This window comes from Sesamum indicum, linkage group LG9 (assembly GCF_026168435.1).
Source record: "Sesamum indicum cultivar Baizhima isolate 11 linkage group LG9, ASM2616843v1, whole genome shotgun sequence".
Classification (NCBI taxonomy): domain Eukaryota; kingdom Viridiplantae; phylum Streptophyta; class Magnoliopsida; order Lamiales; family Pedaliaceae; genus Sesamum; species Sesamum indicum.
The window spans coordinates 19,637,954-19,657,058 of NC_142665.1; the positions used below are offsets into that span (position 1 = coordinate 19,637,954).

Sequence of the window (19,105 nt, forward strand, 5' to 3'; positions counted from 1 at the left end):
TTATATGACGGTATGAATTTGGCTATCACGGATATTTTAGGTTCTTACGCGATGTATTATCAATTTTGTCAACATATCTTACTATGTTTTATTGGTGAAGGAGAACAGTCGATACAGTTCACATGCCCGTGATATTTCATCTCTTACGAGAGGTATCATCCATTTTGATTAGAATTGCATGAATTTATTTGGAAAAGATGGTTGGAGTCTCACCATTTCAGATCCTCGTCTTCGTCCGAGGTGGAAGGACAATAACACATTGAAAATAATCAAAATCAATCAAGAGAGAGAGAGTTTTCCAATTTATATGAAATGATCCTTTTTCTTCTTTGATCTTACATGAACAGCAAATTTGGGGTCAGTCATCTTTCCCTAATTTAAATATAGATGGTATTTCATCCCTTCGTCCTCCCATGTCATGCTTGCGTGCATGCAAGCGCATATTAAAAAAATCAGATAAATATGCACACGTATATCCACCAAGAAAAGCATGTATTAGAATCAATGAATGGGCTGTATTAAATTCGCACGACTGATAATGAAGTTAATTATACTAATGAACAAATCAGTTGATTATATACTTTGCCCAACCGTCAAACAAAAGGTCGGTTCTTGTACCAAAAGAATAAAGGCGTTCCTCAATTTATGCACCAATTAATTGTCATTATTAATTATATATCTCTCTAAGCTTATTATTAAGCTTAGCATGCCATTGTTTCCATCCATCGGACGCCCTTTAATTAAAGAACAGAGAACTAGTACTACGCCCACACTCCATAATCCGTAAAGCTGATAAGCCTCAAAACAATAGGCTCGATCTACTGTAAATAATTCCTCGTATAAAATTATTGACTCTGACAATATAAAAATACAAGAAAAAGAAATTTTCAACAAGTCTGCTTGTTCCTAACGCTCCTCCTACAGCTTCATATACGGTCCAAAAATGTAATTTTCACTGGTTAAGTGATTCTCATGTTCCATACAACATGGCCGAGATTCAAGAAACTAAAACTATTTGATATCAACCTACCAAAATAGACCACCAGGATGCCAAATTTTCAGCACCGACCTAAAATTAACAGTATTTTTCAACGTTATTGTTAGGACAAGCCACACCATGATAATCAAACGTAGGTACAGATTTTCAACTACTTGTACATACACAGAGTAGCGAACTATGTCCGGTGCTGGCTGGAGGACCTAGTATTCTATTCTGATGCTGATCACTTAGAAAGCAACTTGAAAGAAACTGATAAGTACAATTATCGACCAACATCCAACAATTTACCCAGCAGCTCTAATTCACTGATCCCAGAACGAAATGAGAGTTTACAATTCTGAATAACTAAACATCGAGGCATTCCAAAGCATGTGACATTAATGGTGGCTTATTCTGAATCGTCTTACAATTTTGGCTGCCTGATTAATTCTGCCGGGAAAGAATATTCTTGCCTTATTGCAAGGCATGGAATATAGTCCTGTAAAAAGAATAGTACATATATATATATATATATCACATTCACAACTTTCCATGGAAAACATGATGCTTTAACTTCAATGTCTACAAAGAGACATCCACAAGATGCCCGTAACCTACCCACATGCACTAAACAAGAGGGACACTAAGGGATCCAACTGAAAGCAATCTCGGTAATATCTGCACCACCAAGTGATCCAATAATCAGTAATTCCATGGCCAAAGTTTAGTATTTACAGCAGAAGAGATGGTAAAAACACTTACCTCGCCAAGTTTAGCACTGATTTTCAGAGGAACAAAATCATCAGCTCGTGTCACACCAATATTTACAATTGCAGTAGCAGCACCAGCCTCATGAGCAGCCCTGTAAAAAGCCCACAGAAGCATTTAGTGTCCTTAGACACGGCAAAGCCTCCGAGTGCAATAACAATGATAATACACCCTTGTCATACTGCGTATGTGGTTTACTTATGGTATAGATTACAAAACAATAATCAACAAATGTCATTGGACTGCACAATTAAATTAATAATATAGTTAAGAGTGAAAAAATTGAGATAAAATTGATCTTTACGAGTCAGAAGAGAGGCAAACTGCTCAGCGGATTGCCAATAGGGTTCAAACCAACAATAAATAGAATTGTAGTAGTTGTAATTGTATTATTCGTTTAAGTATTTTCTTACTAGCATATGCTGTTGTACATTATTTAATTTCTTAATCAGTTTAGCTAGATAACGAAGAATTTACTGGCACCTCAACCAAAAAATAAATAAAAAGAAAGTAAAATGATACCAAAAGATGACCTTTCAAGGCAGTAGCCACTAAGTCACAACTGAGGATCCAAAACTGCAAAAAGATTTCAAATACCTACCGATTGTTTTAAATCACAGGTAGTCCACTATCATGTTTGTTTTCTCGTCAATTCTCGGGGGTAATGAGGTGGCCATTCAATTCATTCTTCATGTTTTAGTCAACAATTAAGGGGACTTGATGTTCCCTCACCTCTTGATTAAAATTAACCAGGATTTGGAAAGAGAGGGAACGACAATAGCTGCAAATATAGAAGATAAAATCATCATGTATTTTTACCGGATGAGCCGGAAAGCAGACATGGTCATTAATGATGAACCAAGTACGAGAAAAGCATCGCATTCTTTTGCAGCTTCCATTGTTCTATCAACCCTACCCTTGGGGACATTATCACCAAAAAAGACAACCTGAAAAGGTATTACCTATATTAGCAAGTGAAGGCCAACCTGAATGCAATGAGAATCTATAAATGTACAGATATGCGGGATAAATGATACAAAAATACAATTTTTTCAGCCTATGATCCAAATTACAGGATACAAAGTGAGGATTATGGTCTTTTCTTCCAAGACCTCGAAATTACGTAACTCAGAGACAATAAAAGAATCAACAAACTCTTGACAACAATAAATACAACTCTAATATAGAAATAAAACCCAAAATTAAGAAGATTAAATTAAAAATTAACAGACATTTATGTGGATGACGAAACATTGAGCTACATCACAGAGGAGGAGGAGTTCAAAATTTATCAAAGAAAGAAATAAAGGGTAAAGAAAATGCTGTTGAATAACCCTTGCAGGATAGGGGAAGGACCCTTTTATTGTGGGCTACGACTAATATAAAGCAAGGTAAATAAAAAGTTTAAACAAAACCTGATGTTTAGATGAACTGAATGATACTCTGCAGATCAATACTCCTGCACAATCAGAATTCATTTTCCACAAACTAAAGATATCTTCAATTATATTACTCTTAGCACGAAATCCTAGACTAGCTCAAACTTCATACAAGAACAGTCCAGAAAGCATGTGTTTTAGGTACAAACAGTCTGTTCGGTATCCATATATAGCACACCCCAAAACAATTACTCATGGGTGTACAACAGAGACAAGCTGGGCTATCTCTAACCCACATCTAGTTCTTTTTCTTTCCCCAGCCTTGGAAGATGCAGAACTCCTTTTCCCCAAAAAGGAAAAAACATGAAGCTAGTTTTCTGATTCTAGATTGCCAAAACTGCACAAAGTCGTACTTGTTGCTAAAGTTAATCAGGAAGTGACCTTGCCATATGCTGTAATACCATCTCAGAACAGCACAGAACAAATTTCTTGGTTACAGAAGATTTCTTAGGAAGTTTTTTATTGATCTGAGTTCTTTCATTTTGCCATTTAAGATCCTCCAAGAACAAGTCTAAACAATTCTGCTCTGTAGCCCACTACTACTTAAAAAGTCTTTAAGAGCATTAGTTCCTTGCACTAAAAAAACCTTCTTAAGAAGAAACCTTTGGCGGAAACATTCCATCAGCTACGTATTGCATCATAAGACATCTCTCACTTTGTCCTAGATGCACATATTAGCATAGGTCTATTCAGATATTGCTTATTCTATTTCGCAGATTCTGCAGCATTTTATATCTCTTCACTAGACTAGGTAAGTATCATATTGCTTTATCAAGTTACAATGAATACGTGAAATTTTTACAGAATGAAAAAAGGGTAGAGAATGATATTCATGACTGCAGTAGCTATTTCTTGGGTGAGTCCACAAAAATAATATGTTGAAAATAAGCTCGGTCACTTAAGTAATATTTTTTTTGGGGTATCGCAGAAAAATAAAAATACTTGGGCAGAGTAGGAGTCAAATCACATGACTAGTAAAGTTGCTTACATCAGGTTTCAGTATTCCGTTACATCTCTGGCAATTAGGAATATGGAATTCTTCCTCCCAGAACTTCTCATCAATCTCAATATCACCATCAGGCCTTTGCTTCATTCCAAAGCTCTTGTCTGAACGGCTGTCATAATCTAGAGTTTCAATGGCCTCTGCCCACTGCAATGACATTAAAAGTTCTATTACGAATTTTCAACATATCACAGCCAACAAATAGCCTCCAAAAACAAACAAGAAGCCAAAAAGAGATCCCTTAAAGAACACAAAATTTCTTCACTTCAGTTTGGCAGTTTAACATCAGAAATTGGAGCTTGTGTGAAAAGAAAATACCACTTGTAATTTTCTATATTCCACCATGTATACTGATTAGCTGCATTTTAGGTGGCCTCAAACAAGTGCAGATATTGACGCAGCAAAGTTACCAAAAGATGGTATTTCAGCTACAAAGGAAAAGGTTCACTGTTGTTTAAGTTGAGCACAACCATGCTCCAGAATGTTCAGCTGGTCCTCTAACCAGGGTATCACAAGAAAACATGGAGTGGTGGGTATAAATCTGAGTGGACTGAGGGGTCTATTTACTTCCTCTTTTTGCAGGACATGGTGGAGGTTCATACTTTGGGAAGGTCCTCAATTGGCTTTTTCTCTAAAACAATCTTCTATTTGTATGTATGAAAACGGATTCATCCGAGTCTTGAAAGCTTTTCACAGTCACAAGTCCTCTACAGTCTATTTGCCCGTAGTCTAATTGCATCTATAATTGAAGGATGGATAGAAGACGAAATAGAAAGAGATCTCCCCATTACTTTGAAAGAGAATCATTGGTTTGACAAACAAACTAAATGGGAAAATGGATCTTCGATTTTCAGCAACATTCTTCAAAAGTAACAAGCTCATCCAATTTGCTTCAGGAAAAGTAACAATCTCATTTGATTCACATTTGGAAAACTTGTTAGTCTATATACAGGCAGGAACTGCTTGAAAAAGTAGTCTTCCAAGTTCAAGAAAACATACATTTCTAGAGGATCAATCTTATAAGGTCAAACATCTGCTTCCACATTAAAAGTACAACTTACACAAGAATACGCAAAATACAACCAAGATAGTAATATTACCCATTTTCTTCCCTAAGAGCTTAAGGCTGTTAACACCTCAAAGGCCCTAACTACGATACGGTTGCAGAATTATAATTCATGAACCACTTGCAGTGTTGACACAGCTAACAAACAATATAAGTTTACTCTTAGTAAACGGAGAGCTACTTTATGGTATTAGACAAACATAAGTTTACCCTTCAGACATGGAGGGCTACCATATGCTATTTGTTAATTATTAGAGGCAAAGTCCAAAGTAAAGCAATATTCAAGTTGGCATCACCATGTGTACCTGTGCAAATCCAATCATCAGAAATGTGATAAGTAAACAACCCATATCTCCTGCACCTAGATACTATGCCTATGACGCCCCAATCTTCTGCTACACATTATTAAACAAAATTCAACTAGAGCACTACTGCTAGACTAGACAATCTCTGAACTTCCACATTGTCGCATATCACAATATTTAGACAGAATTACATTTATATCATTCTGCATCTGAAACCAAATAAAACACATTCCTGTGGGTAGCAGCTGCTCCATAAATTAAAACTAGTTCACTAGGTATACACACTTAAAACTAATGTCTTAATTTTCTTGACAGGAAAACTCAAAGAACTAACTGGATAAGATAATGATAGAACCAACCTTTGGATTAAGAGCCTTCACTTGATCCTGAAATGAATTTCGAGGAAGAGAAAAACCACAATCTGTACAAGCAACTACATAGACAGTCCCATGCAGCTCAAGAGGGTTGCTGCCAGCACGATGGTGCAGCCTGTGATAAAGAAGAGGATATACAACTACTGTCACCTTAGGAACATTACCGGATTAACACACTAGCGCGGGCGTTTCCTGATAAAATTCAAGCCAACCTAATATGTGAAGGTTACAAGAAGGTCCAATAACAACTGAAACGAACTCTCAGACTGAGTGGATTCAAGTTGTTTTTTTTTTTTTTTTGCTTTTTCCCCTTTTTTAAGTGGTTGGCTGGCGGGTCTAATAGTCATAATGTAACAAACTTAATTATCAATGCAACTCGAATAAATAAAAACAAGAAGAAATGAATAGGCAGACAGAGAGTAAGTTGGTGTTACTACAGAAAAACTTGATTCTCATGATTTGTGGGCACAGTGTTTTAAGCATTCATAAGACAAATTTTGATAAAGTCAACCAAACACAAACATTTTGTGTATGTGCATCTGTCATACATGTTTATCCATATAAATATATATAATATATATACAAAGCAGTCATTATTAATAAAAAAATTACAACTAGATATTTATAGGTTCATCAATTCAGCTAGGGCTCATACACTTTATAGAGACATTTGAAAACTACAACCACCCTTAAGGGAAGAGTCGTTACCGATCTACATTTTGGGTCATCATAAAGTTTATACGCCCAGCTTTCTCAAGAGAAGCTAATGCAATATGCCCTGGCCCCGGTTGTGCTGCAGTAAATCTTCTCCATCCAGCATAGCTCCTAGCCCAATACCGTCTTCGGGCCCGATTGGAACGAAGAAATTCCTGTTCATTTGAGTTATTGCATATCAAAAGCTTCAATATTTGAATCATCCACCACATAATATGCACAAGCACATTGCACACACAATAAAACATTGCTTAGCTTATTGAGGCAAAAAGGAACATAAAGTCTATGTTACAACACCCAGATGTACATACTGGCATTTGCTAATTTCAAAACAGAGTATAAGCGAGAAGAGACCCTGTGAAGAATTGATAGAGAAACATATATTGTTGACCCATCAGCAGAACATGAAAATAATCATTATCTTCAGAACAAAATAAAGAGAAAATATCAAATGCTAGTTTTCCAACAGAACGAATATTTCATAATCAAGCGACTTCCAATCTAAGCAGTTCTCTAATGATTAGATAGGCCGCTTTTACTGAATTGCTCACAAGCAGATGTCAATTATGTGTTTCAGGGTTTGTTCCAGTTGGAATTTCAGGATCAATTTCTCACCAGACAAATTGTATTTCTGTCAGTTCAGTACTTGGACTTAATAAGTATGCATGTGCTGTTTTAAGCATCTAGCAAAAACGAACAAAGTGAGCACAACCCAATTATCATAATGATTACCTATTCCACATCACATGTTAAGTAATTCACCTTAGACCCAATTCCTAAAGGTGGGGAAGGAAGGTGCACAAAATTGCCAAATGAGATGTAATATAATGAAGGCAAAAGTAAATAGCACATGCCTTCAGATCACCTGATGAGTAATTGGACGGAAACCCGTACTATAAGCTCCATTTGGGCTGCCAAAGAGGTAAAGAGGAGATCTGGTGATTAGATTATGTCTAAAGAAAATTGACATGTAATACTTTTAAATGCTTACACAAACTCGGTGGTGAATATGATAACATTAGAGGTAAGGGAATCAATATTCGAGTTTGCAAATTCAATGTGAAGCTGCATTTAATGATTGTTTTATAAGAATATACCAACTTCAAGAACAGAATGCTAATTGTAGGTATGCGAGAAACCTCCAAGTGGTACCTCAAAGCTACACTCATAATTTTACAGGCGAGGAACCTGAATAGATGCTAAATTGACAGTTCAACGTCATCGTACATACTAGAGAATAAATCATATTTATATGTTTCTAGAAGAGGCTCACTCACAAGACGAGGGTGTTTAAAGTTAATCAAAAGAAAAAAAACAAGATAAAAATATTTGCCCCCCACCCCCCATTATTTGATGATATTCATACTGACAAAATAGTGTATAATGTTTACGAGACGTATTTTACTTGGTCTGAAGAAGGCAAATACAAGAAGATTCAACACAATGAAAAAGGGCATAAGTGAACTCGCAGAAGATGCAACAAAAAAATAGTACATTTGGCAACTACATGACAAAACAAAATGGAGGACAAACAATCAGTTCGATCAGGGAGAGAGAGAGAAACAGAAAGTACTTTCATACAACGTAGACTATCCTTATCTTGCTACCAGGTGAGGAAAGAAATTAGTAGCCTCCATTCCTACAAACTCTGATGGCCCAACTTGATATTTTAAAGTATTTTGGAACTATTTGTTATTTACATCACTGAGTTCAACAAAAATACATTGAAAACAATGGTTCCAAACCATAGGTTCTGAAAATAGAACAAGAAAGCATTTCCATACAATGCTAGTCATCACACAAATATAATGCTCCTACCAGATGAGCAAGCAAATTAATAACCTCCATTCTCGCGACCACATTAGAAAAGTTCAATTACTTTAGAAAATCATGAAGCTAGAGCATAGACAAATCTCAGAAATCAAGTTTTTAGCTACTATATGGCATATCAGAAGGCTGGCCACTTATATACAAGGGAGAAAAGTAACCTTCTGTAATCAGGAATTCCACTTTCTGTGCTTATCCCAGCTCCAGTCAAGACAACAAGCTTTGAGCTGCAAAATATTACCAAGATGAAGGTGGTCTTTAGAAGTCGCAATTGGAACAACTTTTTGTTTAATCAACATTAAGAGAGAAACCCATGCAATAACTAATTGTATGAACACTTAATTTGACCTCATTCAGGAGTGCCAAACCTAGTTCGAGATCACGCCATACCATTGCAAACCATTTGGTGGGCAATTAAAAAAGCACATTATCGAGATTCAAAACACGAAAATCCAGTTTATGTGGCACCTTCCAGGAAGCGTATGATTAATACCACGTCTACATAAGCTGGCAAGATATTTCAACAGACAAGATTTTTAGGATAAAAAGGTCTGGCCTAACTTAATTCCATTCAACTATGCAAAGTTAACAATTGATTGGATCAAAATATGCAATAGGATAATAATTGACCCTATTCTATAAATTGGCTTCTGTGTGAACCACTGTAAGGCCTGCTTGCTTTATTATGCATCTTTGAATTGAAGTACAGCTGATTGAGTTTCTAAAATAGAATTTCACGTGAAAGATTTAATCTATGAAGAAAAGGCGAGAAATGTAGTTACAGTTCCCTTGAAATTGTGTTGGACTTTATGCTTAACAAATTTCTGAGTGTTCGAGTTATTATAAAAATGTTAAACTCTGAAGAACTTGGTTCTAACTCATTTGGACCTTACACAACACTATATTTACCTTCTATCAAAGAATTGATACAAACGCTCAATATCTTCAACTCTTGGAGGATCTGAATCAGGAACCATCTTTTTGTCTCTCAAAAAATTTGAAGGTAGTTCTTTGTTTTCCATTGAGGCCCCAGAAGGTGATATACGGAGAGTTCTTTGCACAAGCTTGAGTGATCCAAGAGAAGATATGAATCTAGGCCTCCAACCAGTTTTTACGTTTCTAGTAATTGATTCAGTAGGATCTATCACAAATAAGATATTAGTGAAAGATCAGTAAGGTAGGGAACAAGATTAACATATCTTATACAAATTTTGTAGGTATGACTTGCCAGCCAATAATGTTCCCAGCAACTGCCTTAAACCTTTGAACTTCTGCATGTTCATGCAGCCATCAGTTATTTAAAATATCATGAAACCAAAGCTAGAACACATTACAATCTCATACGATACATCCAAAACTTGACAGCAATTTTCAACCATGTAAGCTCCTTATGCAGATTGATGCACATTCTAGTGCAAATGATCCTCTCAACAAAAAGTAAACCCATCTTTGAAGAATCTTACAACAAGCGTGAGTAATTTGGGAACGGTTTGAATACCAGCTCTCACTCTCCTAATGGAAAGTAACGAAGTTGACAGAAAAAGGAGAATATAAACCTCCTCCGAACAGGAAAAAAAACTCTCATTCTTCGGATAGTCACGTTTCGCACCTCCACATTACTTAAAAACAAGAATTACCGCAAAACTACCATAAACAACGCCAAAATTCATGTCTCTAACGCAATAAGCATTGTAAACACAATTGATTCACGCCTGATTCATGCAAACTACATCTAACTTCCTTACATCCACTAAAGCCTTACTCCAGACATTTTTATACTATCTAATGCCAATAAAATGCAATTGAAGCAAAATTTTCAAAGAGAACGACAAGTAATGTAGAAACTGCCGATTCCTTGGTGAACTTACAGAAACGAAAGGGCGGTGCGGGGAGCGCAGAGCTGGCATGGCCACTGGATATTCTGATATCCCGATTATTCAATTTTGATTCGAGGAAATACCAATAAGCTGTTGTTTCTCTTTCAAGTATATATTCATTGAGTTAAATTCATTTTTCCCGAAAAATATCAAAAAGTTCCCCATATTCATCGGACACATCGATCCGAAATTGGCCAATTGCGCATTGTTCCACGTTGCATGTCTCTCCACCGCTTACAGCCGCGCGTCTGCTTCTTCCGTTCCTCGATTTTTCTCCTTTTTTCTTTTTCTTTTTTTTTATCTTGGGGCGGGGGGCCGGTTGAAATAGTTTATTTTTGTTCCACTTATTTTTTAATTAAAAGGATAAATTACATTGACTCGCTATGAGGTAGATTAAAATATACAAAAATTCTCTATTTTTTATAAAATTACAGTTACATTCCCGAAAGTAAAAATTATAACTTTCTTTTCATATAATTGTATTTTTTTTAGTTATAAAAATGAAAAAGTAGAAGTGACGCCCCACAAACCCGTTAAGGAGGATTACATTTGTGTTATTTGCTCTTATTAGGGTCTCTATGACTAACCTATTGTCTAAAAAAATCATAGTGTAATCATGTAAGAATCAACACACAGATAATGACGTACGTTTAGTCTCATCAAATACCTTAATAAGAATTTAAACCCAAGTCAAGGGTGCAGCAAATGTTCATTCTTACCACTCTTGACATCAAAATTTTATAACAAAATTATCGATTATAAGCTCAAATAAATCGGTTAATAATTGAGTTTCAAATTAAAAGTTCGTATTAAAGTTGGACTTTTCATATTTTCATGAAAAGAAATTCATAAGCCCTAACAAATTTGGACCTTATGAATTTTTATGAGTTTTTATTTTATTTTATTTTAGATTCGCTAAATTAGGCTAAAATTATATTCAAATACGATCTGTCATAAAACTGATCAAAGCCTGTAATATTCAAACCCAAAAAAATGAGCTCAAACTACCTAAATTCTATTCATGCCGATAAAAACGGACCTTTACTACATAATAAGTCATCACATACACGCAACAAATCCATATCAAACATAAGTCCAAAAATTTTCTGCTACAACACAGCTCTGCAATCACGGGAATGATCTACCTTTATAAAGATTGTGACCACTTCTTATTTAAATTAATAAATTTTATTTTATCCATAGTTTTTTAATCTCTCTTTTTTTTTTCTTTTTTTTTTTTGTAAACTCAAAATTTGTGTGAATAACCACTGAACCACAACAAAGTATAGTTAAACTACCATATCAAATTAAAATAAAATCACAAGTTTGGATGGATGGATGGAACAGCCAAAGATGTAATCTATTGGGATAACCTTCTCAAAGTGCTAATAAGGCTAACAATAAGGGTAAATTATCTCTACAAATATTGCAAATACCCCTTAAAATTATAAATACTCATTTACGACAACCCATTATAAAAATGTATTTTTTGTTAGGGTATTTGTGATTTTTTAAAAAATAATTTACCCAAAAATTGAAAGTTCGTCCTGCATTAATAATAATAATAATACATGACAGCCCATTGTTGAAAATAAATTAATAATAGTATATTTAATTTACAATAATTATTTTTAAATTATTTAAATTAAGTTGATTTAATCTAAAAGTTACAAGCAATTCTTTACCAACTCAATTTTTTGATAAATTTGTTTTCTCAACGGCTCCAATTACCTCAACTTTTTTTTTATTTTTCACTTTATTTTCAAATACCTCAACTTTCGCTACTGTTTGACTAACAATTTTTTGTTTCTATTTTTTTTTTAAGAAAAAGTATGAACTAATTAATATTTGATGATATTGTTTGATGCATATTTAAATCGACTCTTATTATTTTTTGAGTATACATATTTTGTTGATAATATAAAATGACAGCAACGGTACAACGATATTATATAAGCCACATCAAAATATTGTCGATAATAATATTCAAAGACATCGTATTATTGAATACTATATTCGTTAATGAAATTTATACTTTTTCTAAAAAGTCTTTTTAATATAATTTACCCAATGTATTATCAAGCCTATAATGCACATTTTCAAGCTTGCAACTATTATTATATTTTCACACTTTTCCGGCAAATAATATAAGGTTTTTCAAAGTTTGGGTAGATAATTATAATTTTTAATTTAATAGGAATATTTTGTAATTATAGCAAATATAATGGGGTGTGAATATAATTTGTACGTTACTCGTGGAGAATTAGGCTTCTCTGCTCTCTCTTTGCGCGGCTAATCTCATGCGCATGAAAACAAATATATTCCCCCCATTTTCCCGAGTTATTTTAATTACCCCAATAATGTGGCAATGGAAATTCGATTTATAAATAGGGTAAATTACAACCACCTCTCCAAAGGTTTGGCATAATTATAAATATCTTCTTCTTATTTGAAAAATTATAAATATCCCCTGATTTTAAAGTTCATCTAATGACGAGTCTATTTCGTCATGTTTCCATCCCATTTTTTGTGATAAAGTGACTGAAATGTCATTTCGAATTATAAATTATAATTTTATATATATTTTAGAATTTTTAAAAAATTTTATGAACTAATATTCCCTCTAGATGATTTATTTTACTCAACATCAAAAGTTTTTATATTTTTTCAAATACTTTTTTTTATTTTTTAAAAAAATTCAACAAGGATAAAACGTAATGTTCACTTCACCATCTAAGAGCCACATAATCATTTTTCGTTTGAGGAGGGTGTTTGCAATTTTTCAGATAACGAGAGAGTATTTATAATTATGTCAAACTTTAAAAAGATGGTTGTAATAAATAAAACTTTTCGGCCCTCTCAGTTTCTTACTTTTAGATTGGTACCGAAATGTATGTGCAAGAGTCCGAAGAAATGTCTTCTTTTCTTGAACTAGTATGTAAGCGTCGCATCCATCTTTTAGCTTGGCAAGTCCTTTGTGATTGCAAAGGTATAATGTAGATCCTTTTAGAGCCCAAACAAGAAAAGGCAAGAATGAGTGGAAGAATCAAATGAAATTGCGAACTTTTTTAACCTTAACTAATTCTCAAGTAAAAGATTCCATTGGCCCAGACCACAACACCAAGTCCCACATAATATAACAACGTGGGATTTCTCAAAAAGCTTGGAATTACAAGTCCACATAGACCACAAGAGAGAGTGAGAGAGAAGTTAAAAAAACAGAAAATGAAGAAAGAAAAGTTGGTATTTATGATAGCTTTTGCGGTGTTGGCTGCTTCATGTGCAGGTTCTTGTAATGATCAGCAGCTGAAGTGGAGGAAATGGGGGCCTTCAAGTAGCAGCCCATCATCAATCAATAGACTTGGCTCATCAATCATATTCCCACTCTATGGGAACGTTTATCCCAATGGGTATGCAACTCAATTTTGCTCTTTTATCCTTCAAGAATGGATTGTTTGTTCTCGATTTTCTGTGTGTATGCAGTAGAGGGTATAAGTCAACAAGCCCAGATTTCCCCTTTTCTGGGATTATGATACTTGTTTTTGTTCTTGATAATTCTGAAATTGTACTTGTGTAACTGCTGGAGAATGGTCAACCCAACTTTTAGAACGTTGTTGCTTTGAGGGCTTAAATGCAATAAGCCTCCCTGCAAAAATGGTCGAGAAAAACTCCCCTAAATAAAAAAATGGGGTAATCAACAGCGGGTTGACGCGGGAGACAGTGAGCTTCTTTTTTAAAGTTTTGCCCGTTTTTTGGTTTGAAGGGCTTTTTTATCTATTAGTGTTCTCACAGAGGGTAAAATGCAATTAACATTCGGTATGGTATATGACTGAGCAGAGTATTTGTTGCAGGTTTTATTTTGTTCAAGTTTATCTGGGATATCCTCCAAAGCCGTACTTTCTTGATCCTGATACAGGCAGTGATCTCACTTGGCTTCAATGTGATGCCCCGTGTGTTCGTTGCACTACGGTAATTTGATCGATGTTATTAATACAGCATATGAAGAGTTAGTATACGTTTTGCATGGATAGAATATACCGATGTTTCTTGATTTTAAGGGTTGGGCTGAGAAGTATTGATGAGATCATCAAACTGATGAGAATAGTCAAGAATTTGAGAGAAAGAGGTAATGGAGAATGGAATGAGGGGACGAGTAGATATAAAGGAAAGAGAGTGTTGCAAGTATATACTGTGCTTTTAGTGGCTACAACCTCATGCTTGAGGAGGAATTTCTCACCATGAGATTTCCTATCATTGTAGGGGTTTCACCCGCTTTATCGACCAAGCAACGAGCTCGTTATCTGTAAAGATCCCCTCTGTGCTTCTCTCCACTCCCAAGATTATAATTGTGACAACCCAGAACAATGCGATTATGAAGTTGAGTATGCAGACGGAGGTTCATCCCTTGGAGTTTTGGTCAATGATTTCTTTACTCTGAACCTCACCAGTGGAGTTCGCATGAGTCCTCGTCTGACTATCGGGTTAGCACTCATATCTCAATTTTTTGCATATGAAGATGCTGTATGTTTCTAGCTCTAGGGCCTTTAAGGTTGGTATTTTTTCGGAGTCTACTCAAGATTGATGGATAAATTGATAATAGTGCTAATTGCTATTTATGAGAATAAACCCATTTTTCTTTTGAATGATCATCTGAATCTGCATTTCCATGGCATAAAAGAGTCGTATCTTTGTGTGATATTGAGCAGGTGTGGCTATGATCAGCTACCTGGAGCATCCGATCACCCCTTGGATGGAGTTCTTGGCCTTGGAAAAGGGAAATCAAGCATTGTTTCACAACTTCGTGAACAGGGAGTAATGAAGAATGTCATCGGCCACTGTTTAAGTGGGCAGGGAGGGTTCCTTTTCTTTGGAGAAGATGTTTATGATTCTTCACGCGTAACATGGACATCAATGGCACGGGATTACACGTAAGTAGTGCTCTTTTAGCCCCTGAAAACAGAAATAAGGGGAAGATCGATGCAATCGTCTTTCCTTACATAGGCTGAAAAATGCTTTAACTCTTTACATAAACATCTCAACTGATGATTGAGTACAGAAAGCACTACGCAGCTGGATCTGCAGAACTTCGTTTTGGTGGGAAAAGCACAGGATTCAAGAACCTTAATGTAATTTTCGACAGTGGGAGCTCTTACACGTACTTCAGTTCTCACATTTACCACACTCTTCTTTCTTTGGTGAGTTTGGAGTATCTCTATCATCTTGTTTATCATAAACTTTCAACCTCAATAAAAAACACACAATGCCTCAGTGTTTCTTGAGTGTTAGAACCGGTTTTTTCTGATCATTATGCCACTTGGAGTTGCAGATAAACAAAGAACTAAGAAGGACGTCCCTGAGAGAAGCAACGGATGATCACACCCTTCCATTCTGCTGGAAAGGCAAGAAACCTTTCAAGAGCACACGTGATGTCAGGAAATACTTCAAACCTCTATCGTTGAGCTTTCCCAATGGTTGGAGAGCTAAAGCTCAGTTCGAAATTCCTCCTGAAGGATATCTCATAATCTCAGTAAGATCTTGAACCTAATTCTTGCAGACGTCTGTTTCCTTCATCAGAAACTGTAAACACTTGTTTACTTGCAGTCAAAGGGCAACGCGTGTTTGGGAATTCTAAACGGCACTGATGTGGGATTGAGCAATTTCAACATGATTGGAGGTAAAGATCATAACCCTCTAGTTTCGCGGATAACATAATGATCACCCCCTTTACTTTGCTGCGTTTCTGGTGCAGATATATCGATGCAGGATAAAATGTTGATCTATGATAATGAGAAGCATGTAATAGGATGGACACCTGCCAATTGTGACCAGCGCCCCACGTCCAATTCTGTTGCCAAATAATCAGCATGATATAGATATTATTTTTCATGTGATCTCTGTGAATATATATAAATATATTAATTCAGTAAACTGAACAAGAACTGTAGCCCGTTTATATTCACCACTTGAATCTTGTGGTGCAGTTCGACCGATGTGCTTGATATAATGTATCATGAGTGCTTCTCTATTAAATCCACCAAACTATTGAGTATAGTAGGTTTGAGGTTTTAGTCATAAGGGACAGGAATATATAAAACAGTGTCCCAATACCTCGCCAAACGAAAATCTGTTTACCGATGGCTTGTTCTTGACAAATAGAGAAATTTCAATCCCAGGGAATGGGAAAGCTAACTATGGAACATGTTATTGCACGTTGTTTTGTCATGTTAAACTTGCCATTCTGGTCAAGAAACTTTGGACTTCCATTAAAAACAATTTCTGGATAGAGTTGCAGACCAAGGTTTTAGTACAGTAGTATATTTACAAAGGAATCAAGTGAAACAACAAATCTTATTGTCTAGTCTCGTGCATGAATGCTACATCCTAACCATACAACAGAAAGAACGAACAAATCCAAGACATTGTAAGGTTCTAACCATTACAAGAATGCCCTACTTGTTGCGCTTGCAGATATAAACTCAGTTTCACTCTAATCCAGCCATTCTCTGCTGTTCGATCTCACCATCATATCCAGCTCATCACCCAGGATCCCATTTCTTGATTATCTTGTTTGACTCTGATCATAGTTATCATCAACCAGTGTCCTTATCACACCAACCAACCAAGCCCATCAAATTTGACTAGCTGACTTTTCTACTTCCTAGTACCAACAACAGTCCGCACGTGCATAGGTTTTTGAAAATTATGAATGACCCTCTGGTCCATTTTCCTTTTCCATTGTAGGGAAAAGGAGATAAATCGAGGTTCTGGAATCACTATGCGAGAAGTGGGATTTACAAGGCTATCTACACCTTATACTATATAGTATTGGGACCAAGCAAACATAGATCCCATAGTTAGAAGGGCTTCTGCATGTAGGCAAACATGTCTTGAAATATAGAGAGCTGGTCATTGTTCTGCATTTGGGATCCGAAAGGGTCATCTTGAAAGCCATCCACGTAATTCAGCTGATAATCAAGATAACTTTCTAACTCACCCCACTTGGACTCACTCTGCACCTCCTTATCACACATAAACTCCGGTGATAAAACATGCTCGGAGCAGCTCGAGTCGGTATGCAATTTCGGCACCGAGTCAGATGTGTCAAAATGAATATATTCAGTCATCCTTTGAGATGCCACCGTCTGTGTCACCTGCATCACGGGTGTCGTCATCTCACCATAAGGCAATGCCTCCACCTTCGGCTTTTGTTCTTCGCTGTCTGAGAAATGCACATCCTTCTGATCCACATTGTAATGCTTCTCAAGAGTTCCTTTCTTGTTGTATATACGACATAAAACCCAATCATCAAGCTGCAATATCAAACGAGGCCATCGATCAATTCAATGAAGATTTTGCATAAAACAAAGCTCATAAACAATACCACATCCAATTTCTTGATAATTTTCTCAAGAAACTAGCAAATAGAGCCTACTGAGCTATTGGTTGACAGCAATTCAAATAACCACACACACAAGATTTCAATAGGCTTGTCAATATTATTCAAGCGATTAAGACTAAATTACCACCAAAATGCCCCACAAAAATGTTCTTGAAATCAGTAGAAAAGGTAAGTACCCTTAGATTATTTCTCTTTCCGGCTGAGCGATCAACATTAGCCAGGCGGTATTCATGCATAATCCAATTGGTTTTCACTCCTCTTGGAGCTTTTCCGGCGTAGAACACCAGAGCTTTCTTGATACCCAGTGTCTTGGGTTTCCCCACCGGCTTATCAGCTCCGGTGGCCTTCCAGTATCCAGTTCCCGCTGCCCGGTTCGGCCGTGAGCCGTTCGGGTACTTCCGGTCTCTTGGAGAAAAGAAGTACCACTCTTTTTCACCATACAGTGCCATATCTGTTATCAACCGCACAACATTAGGACCACCTCAACTTTATCAGAAATTGAAAAAGAAAATATTGCTCTCGATAGCCTAAGGATTGAAAGAAAAAAATCAAGAAGAGGGAAAAGGGAAAAAAAAATCATACTATCCGTATAATGATTGGAACTATATTTCCAAATTTTGCTAAACTGGGTTCTTGTTTTCGAATCGAATTGAAGGGATTCTTCAAACTACAGCTGAAAAACAGAATTACTCGAAAGCAGAGGAAATTTCGACAACTAAAAATATTGAGAATTTCTCTTTCATCTCAATCACACAATAATAGATTGAATTATAGAAAACGATTCACCCTCCAAAAATCGAATTTCTTCGGAAAAAAAGACCACCACATAATTTTTTTTAAGAAAAAAAAACCCTAGAAACTCTTACCAGGAAGTTCCCAGGGATCAAACTTGTAGAGATCAAGCTCAGCAATAATGGGCACCGCAATCTGGTCCCCCGCACACCTCCGGCAAAGGTAATGCACCACCAGCTCCTCGTCCGTGGGATGGAACCTAAACCCCGCCGGCAAATTGAGTTGCTGATCACCCTTCATTCACTTTCTTCTGTTCTCGCCTTCCCTTTTCTCCCCGCTGTAACTGTATAGATTCCTCTGCAAGTCTTGTGCTGTAGCTCGTTCGCTGAAACTGCTCTGAAACGATGAAAGCAGAAGCTGAGGGGCGTATATATATAGAGAGCAAGAGGGCGGGTGCGGGTTCACCGTTCCAAGTGGCGCTGTCACAGTTAAAGTAAAACGTGGGTCATTCCCTCTGTTGAATATTATCTCAAAAACGTGCTTTCCCCTCTCTTTCTTTGTCTTTTTGTGTCTCTCTGTGTTGGCGGGCGTGTGTACGTATGTGTGTAGAGCGTGAAGGGTG

General features: G+C 36.2%; 3 protein-coding genes across 5 annotated transcripts; 1 reads left to right on the forward strand and 2 right to left on the reverse strand.

Annotated features, from left to right (window-relative positions):
* Nucleotides 1-1,118: 1,118 nt before the first annotated feature.
* Nucleotides 1,119-10,644, reverse strand: SRT2 (sirtuin 2). Of its 3 annotated transcripts, none has more exons than XM_020698883.2 (12): nt 10,344-10,644; nt 9,704-9,746; nt 9,385-9,616; nt 8,637-8,702; nt 7,514-7,559; nt 6,643-6,803; nt 5,920-6,049; nt 4,175-4,336; nt 2,567-2,694; nt 1,742-1,841; nt 1,602-1,657; nt 1,119-1,478 (listed from the first exon to the last, which is right to left on the reverse strand). In XM_020698883.2, the coding sequence occupies exons 1-11, from the start codon at nt 10,380-10,382 to the stop codon at nt 1,607-1,609; spliced, it is 1,158 nt and encodes a 385-aa protein (XP_020554542.1). In that variant the 5' UTR covers nt 10,383-10,644; the 3' UTR covers nt 1,119-1,478; nt 1,602-1,606. The 3 variants fall into 3 exon arrangements, with proteins under 3 accessions (XP_020554542.1, XP_011099686.1, XP_011099685.1); XM_011101384.3 differs by having other exon boundaries at nt 1,598-1,657; XM_011101383.3 differs by having other exon boundaries at nt 1,343-1,657; nt 10,344-10,643.
* Nucleotides 10,645-13,437: 2,793 nt separating this feature from the next.
* Nucleotides 13,438-16,401, forward strand: LOC105178043 (Eukaryotic aspartyl protease family protein). Its single transcript, XM_011101382.3, has 8 exons — nt 13,438-13,762; nt 14,204-14,321; nt 14,613-14,833; nt 15,059-15,280; nt 15,409-15,547; nt 15,679-15,879; nt 15,954-16,026; nt 16,102-16,401. Exons 1-8 carry the CDS (start codon nt 13,578-13,580, stop codon nt 16,209-16,211), a joined length of 1,269 nt encoding a protein of 422 aa, XP_011099684.1. The 5' UTR covers nt 13,438-13,577; the 3' UTR covers nt 16,212-16,401.
* Nucleotides 16,402-16,681: 280 nt separating this feature from the next.
* LOC105178041 (NAC domain-containing protein 2) lies at nt 16,682-18,899 on the reverse strand. Its single transcript, XM_011101381.3, has 3 exons — nt 18,618-18,899; nt 17,928-18,202; nt 16,682-17,662 (listed from the first exon to the last, which is right to left on the reverse strand). Exons 1-3 carry the CDS (start codon nt 18,781-18,783, stop codon nt 17,207-17,209), a joined length of 897 nt encoding a protein of 298 aa, XP_011099683.1. The 5' UTR covers nt 18,784-18,899; the 3' UTR covers nt 16,682-17,206.
* Nucleotides 18,900-19,105: the final 206 nt, after the last annotated feature.

Excerpts from the sequence above, each read along its gene's own strand:
- SRT2 (XM_020698883.2), bottom strand. The coding sequence starts at position 10,382 with ATGCCAGCTCTGCGCTCCCCGCACCGCCCTTTCGTTTCT. Across the intron at positions 4,337-5,919 it reads TGAAGGCTCTTAATCCAAAG|TGGGCAGAGGCCATTGAAAC; the intron begins GTTGGTTCTATC and ends ATGTCATTGCAG. Across the intron at positions 1,842-2,566 it reads TCTGCTTTCCGGCTCATCCG|GGCTGCTCATGAGGCTGGTG; the intron begins GTAAAAATACAT and ends GGCTTTTTACAG.
- LOC105178043 (XM_011101382.3), top strand. The coding sequence starts at position 13,578 with ATGAAGAAAGAAAAGTTGGTATTTATGATAGCTTTTGCGGTGTTGGCT. Across the intron at positions 15,548-15,678 it reads ACCACACTCTTCTTTCTTTG|ATAAACAAAGAACTAAGAAG; the intron begins GTGAGTTTGGAG and ends TTGGAGTTGCAG. Across the intron at positions 16,027-16,101 it reads CAATTTCAACATGATTGGAG|ATATATCGATGCAGGATAAA; the intron begins GTAAAGATCATA and ends TTTCTGGTGCAG.
- LOC105178041 (XM_011101381.3), bottom strand. The coding sequence starts at position 18,783 with ATGAAGGGTGATCAGCAACTCAATTTGCCGGCGGGGTTTAGGTTCCAT. Across the intron at positions 18,203-18,617 it reads TGATCCCTGGGAACTTCCTG|ATATGGCACTGTATGGTGAA; the intron begins GTAAGAGTTTCT and ends GGTTGATAACAG. Across the intron at positions 17,663-17,927 it reads GAAAGAGAAATAATCTAAGG|CTTGATGATTGGGTTTTATG; the intron begins GTACTTACCTTT and ends TTGATATTGCAG.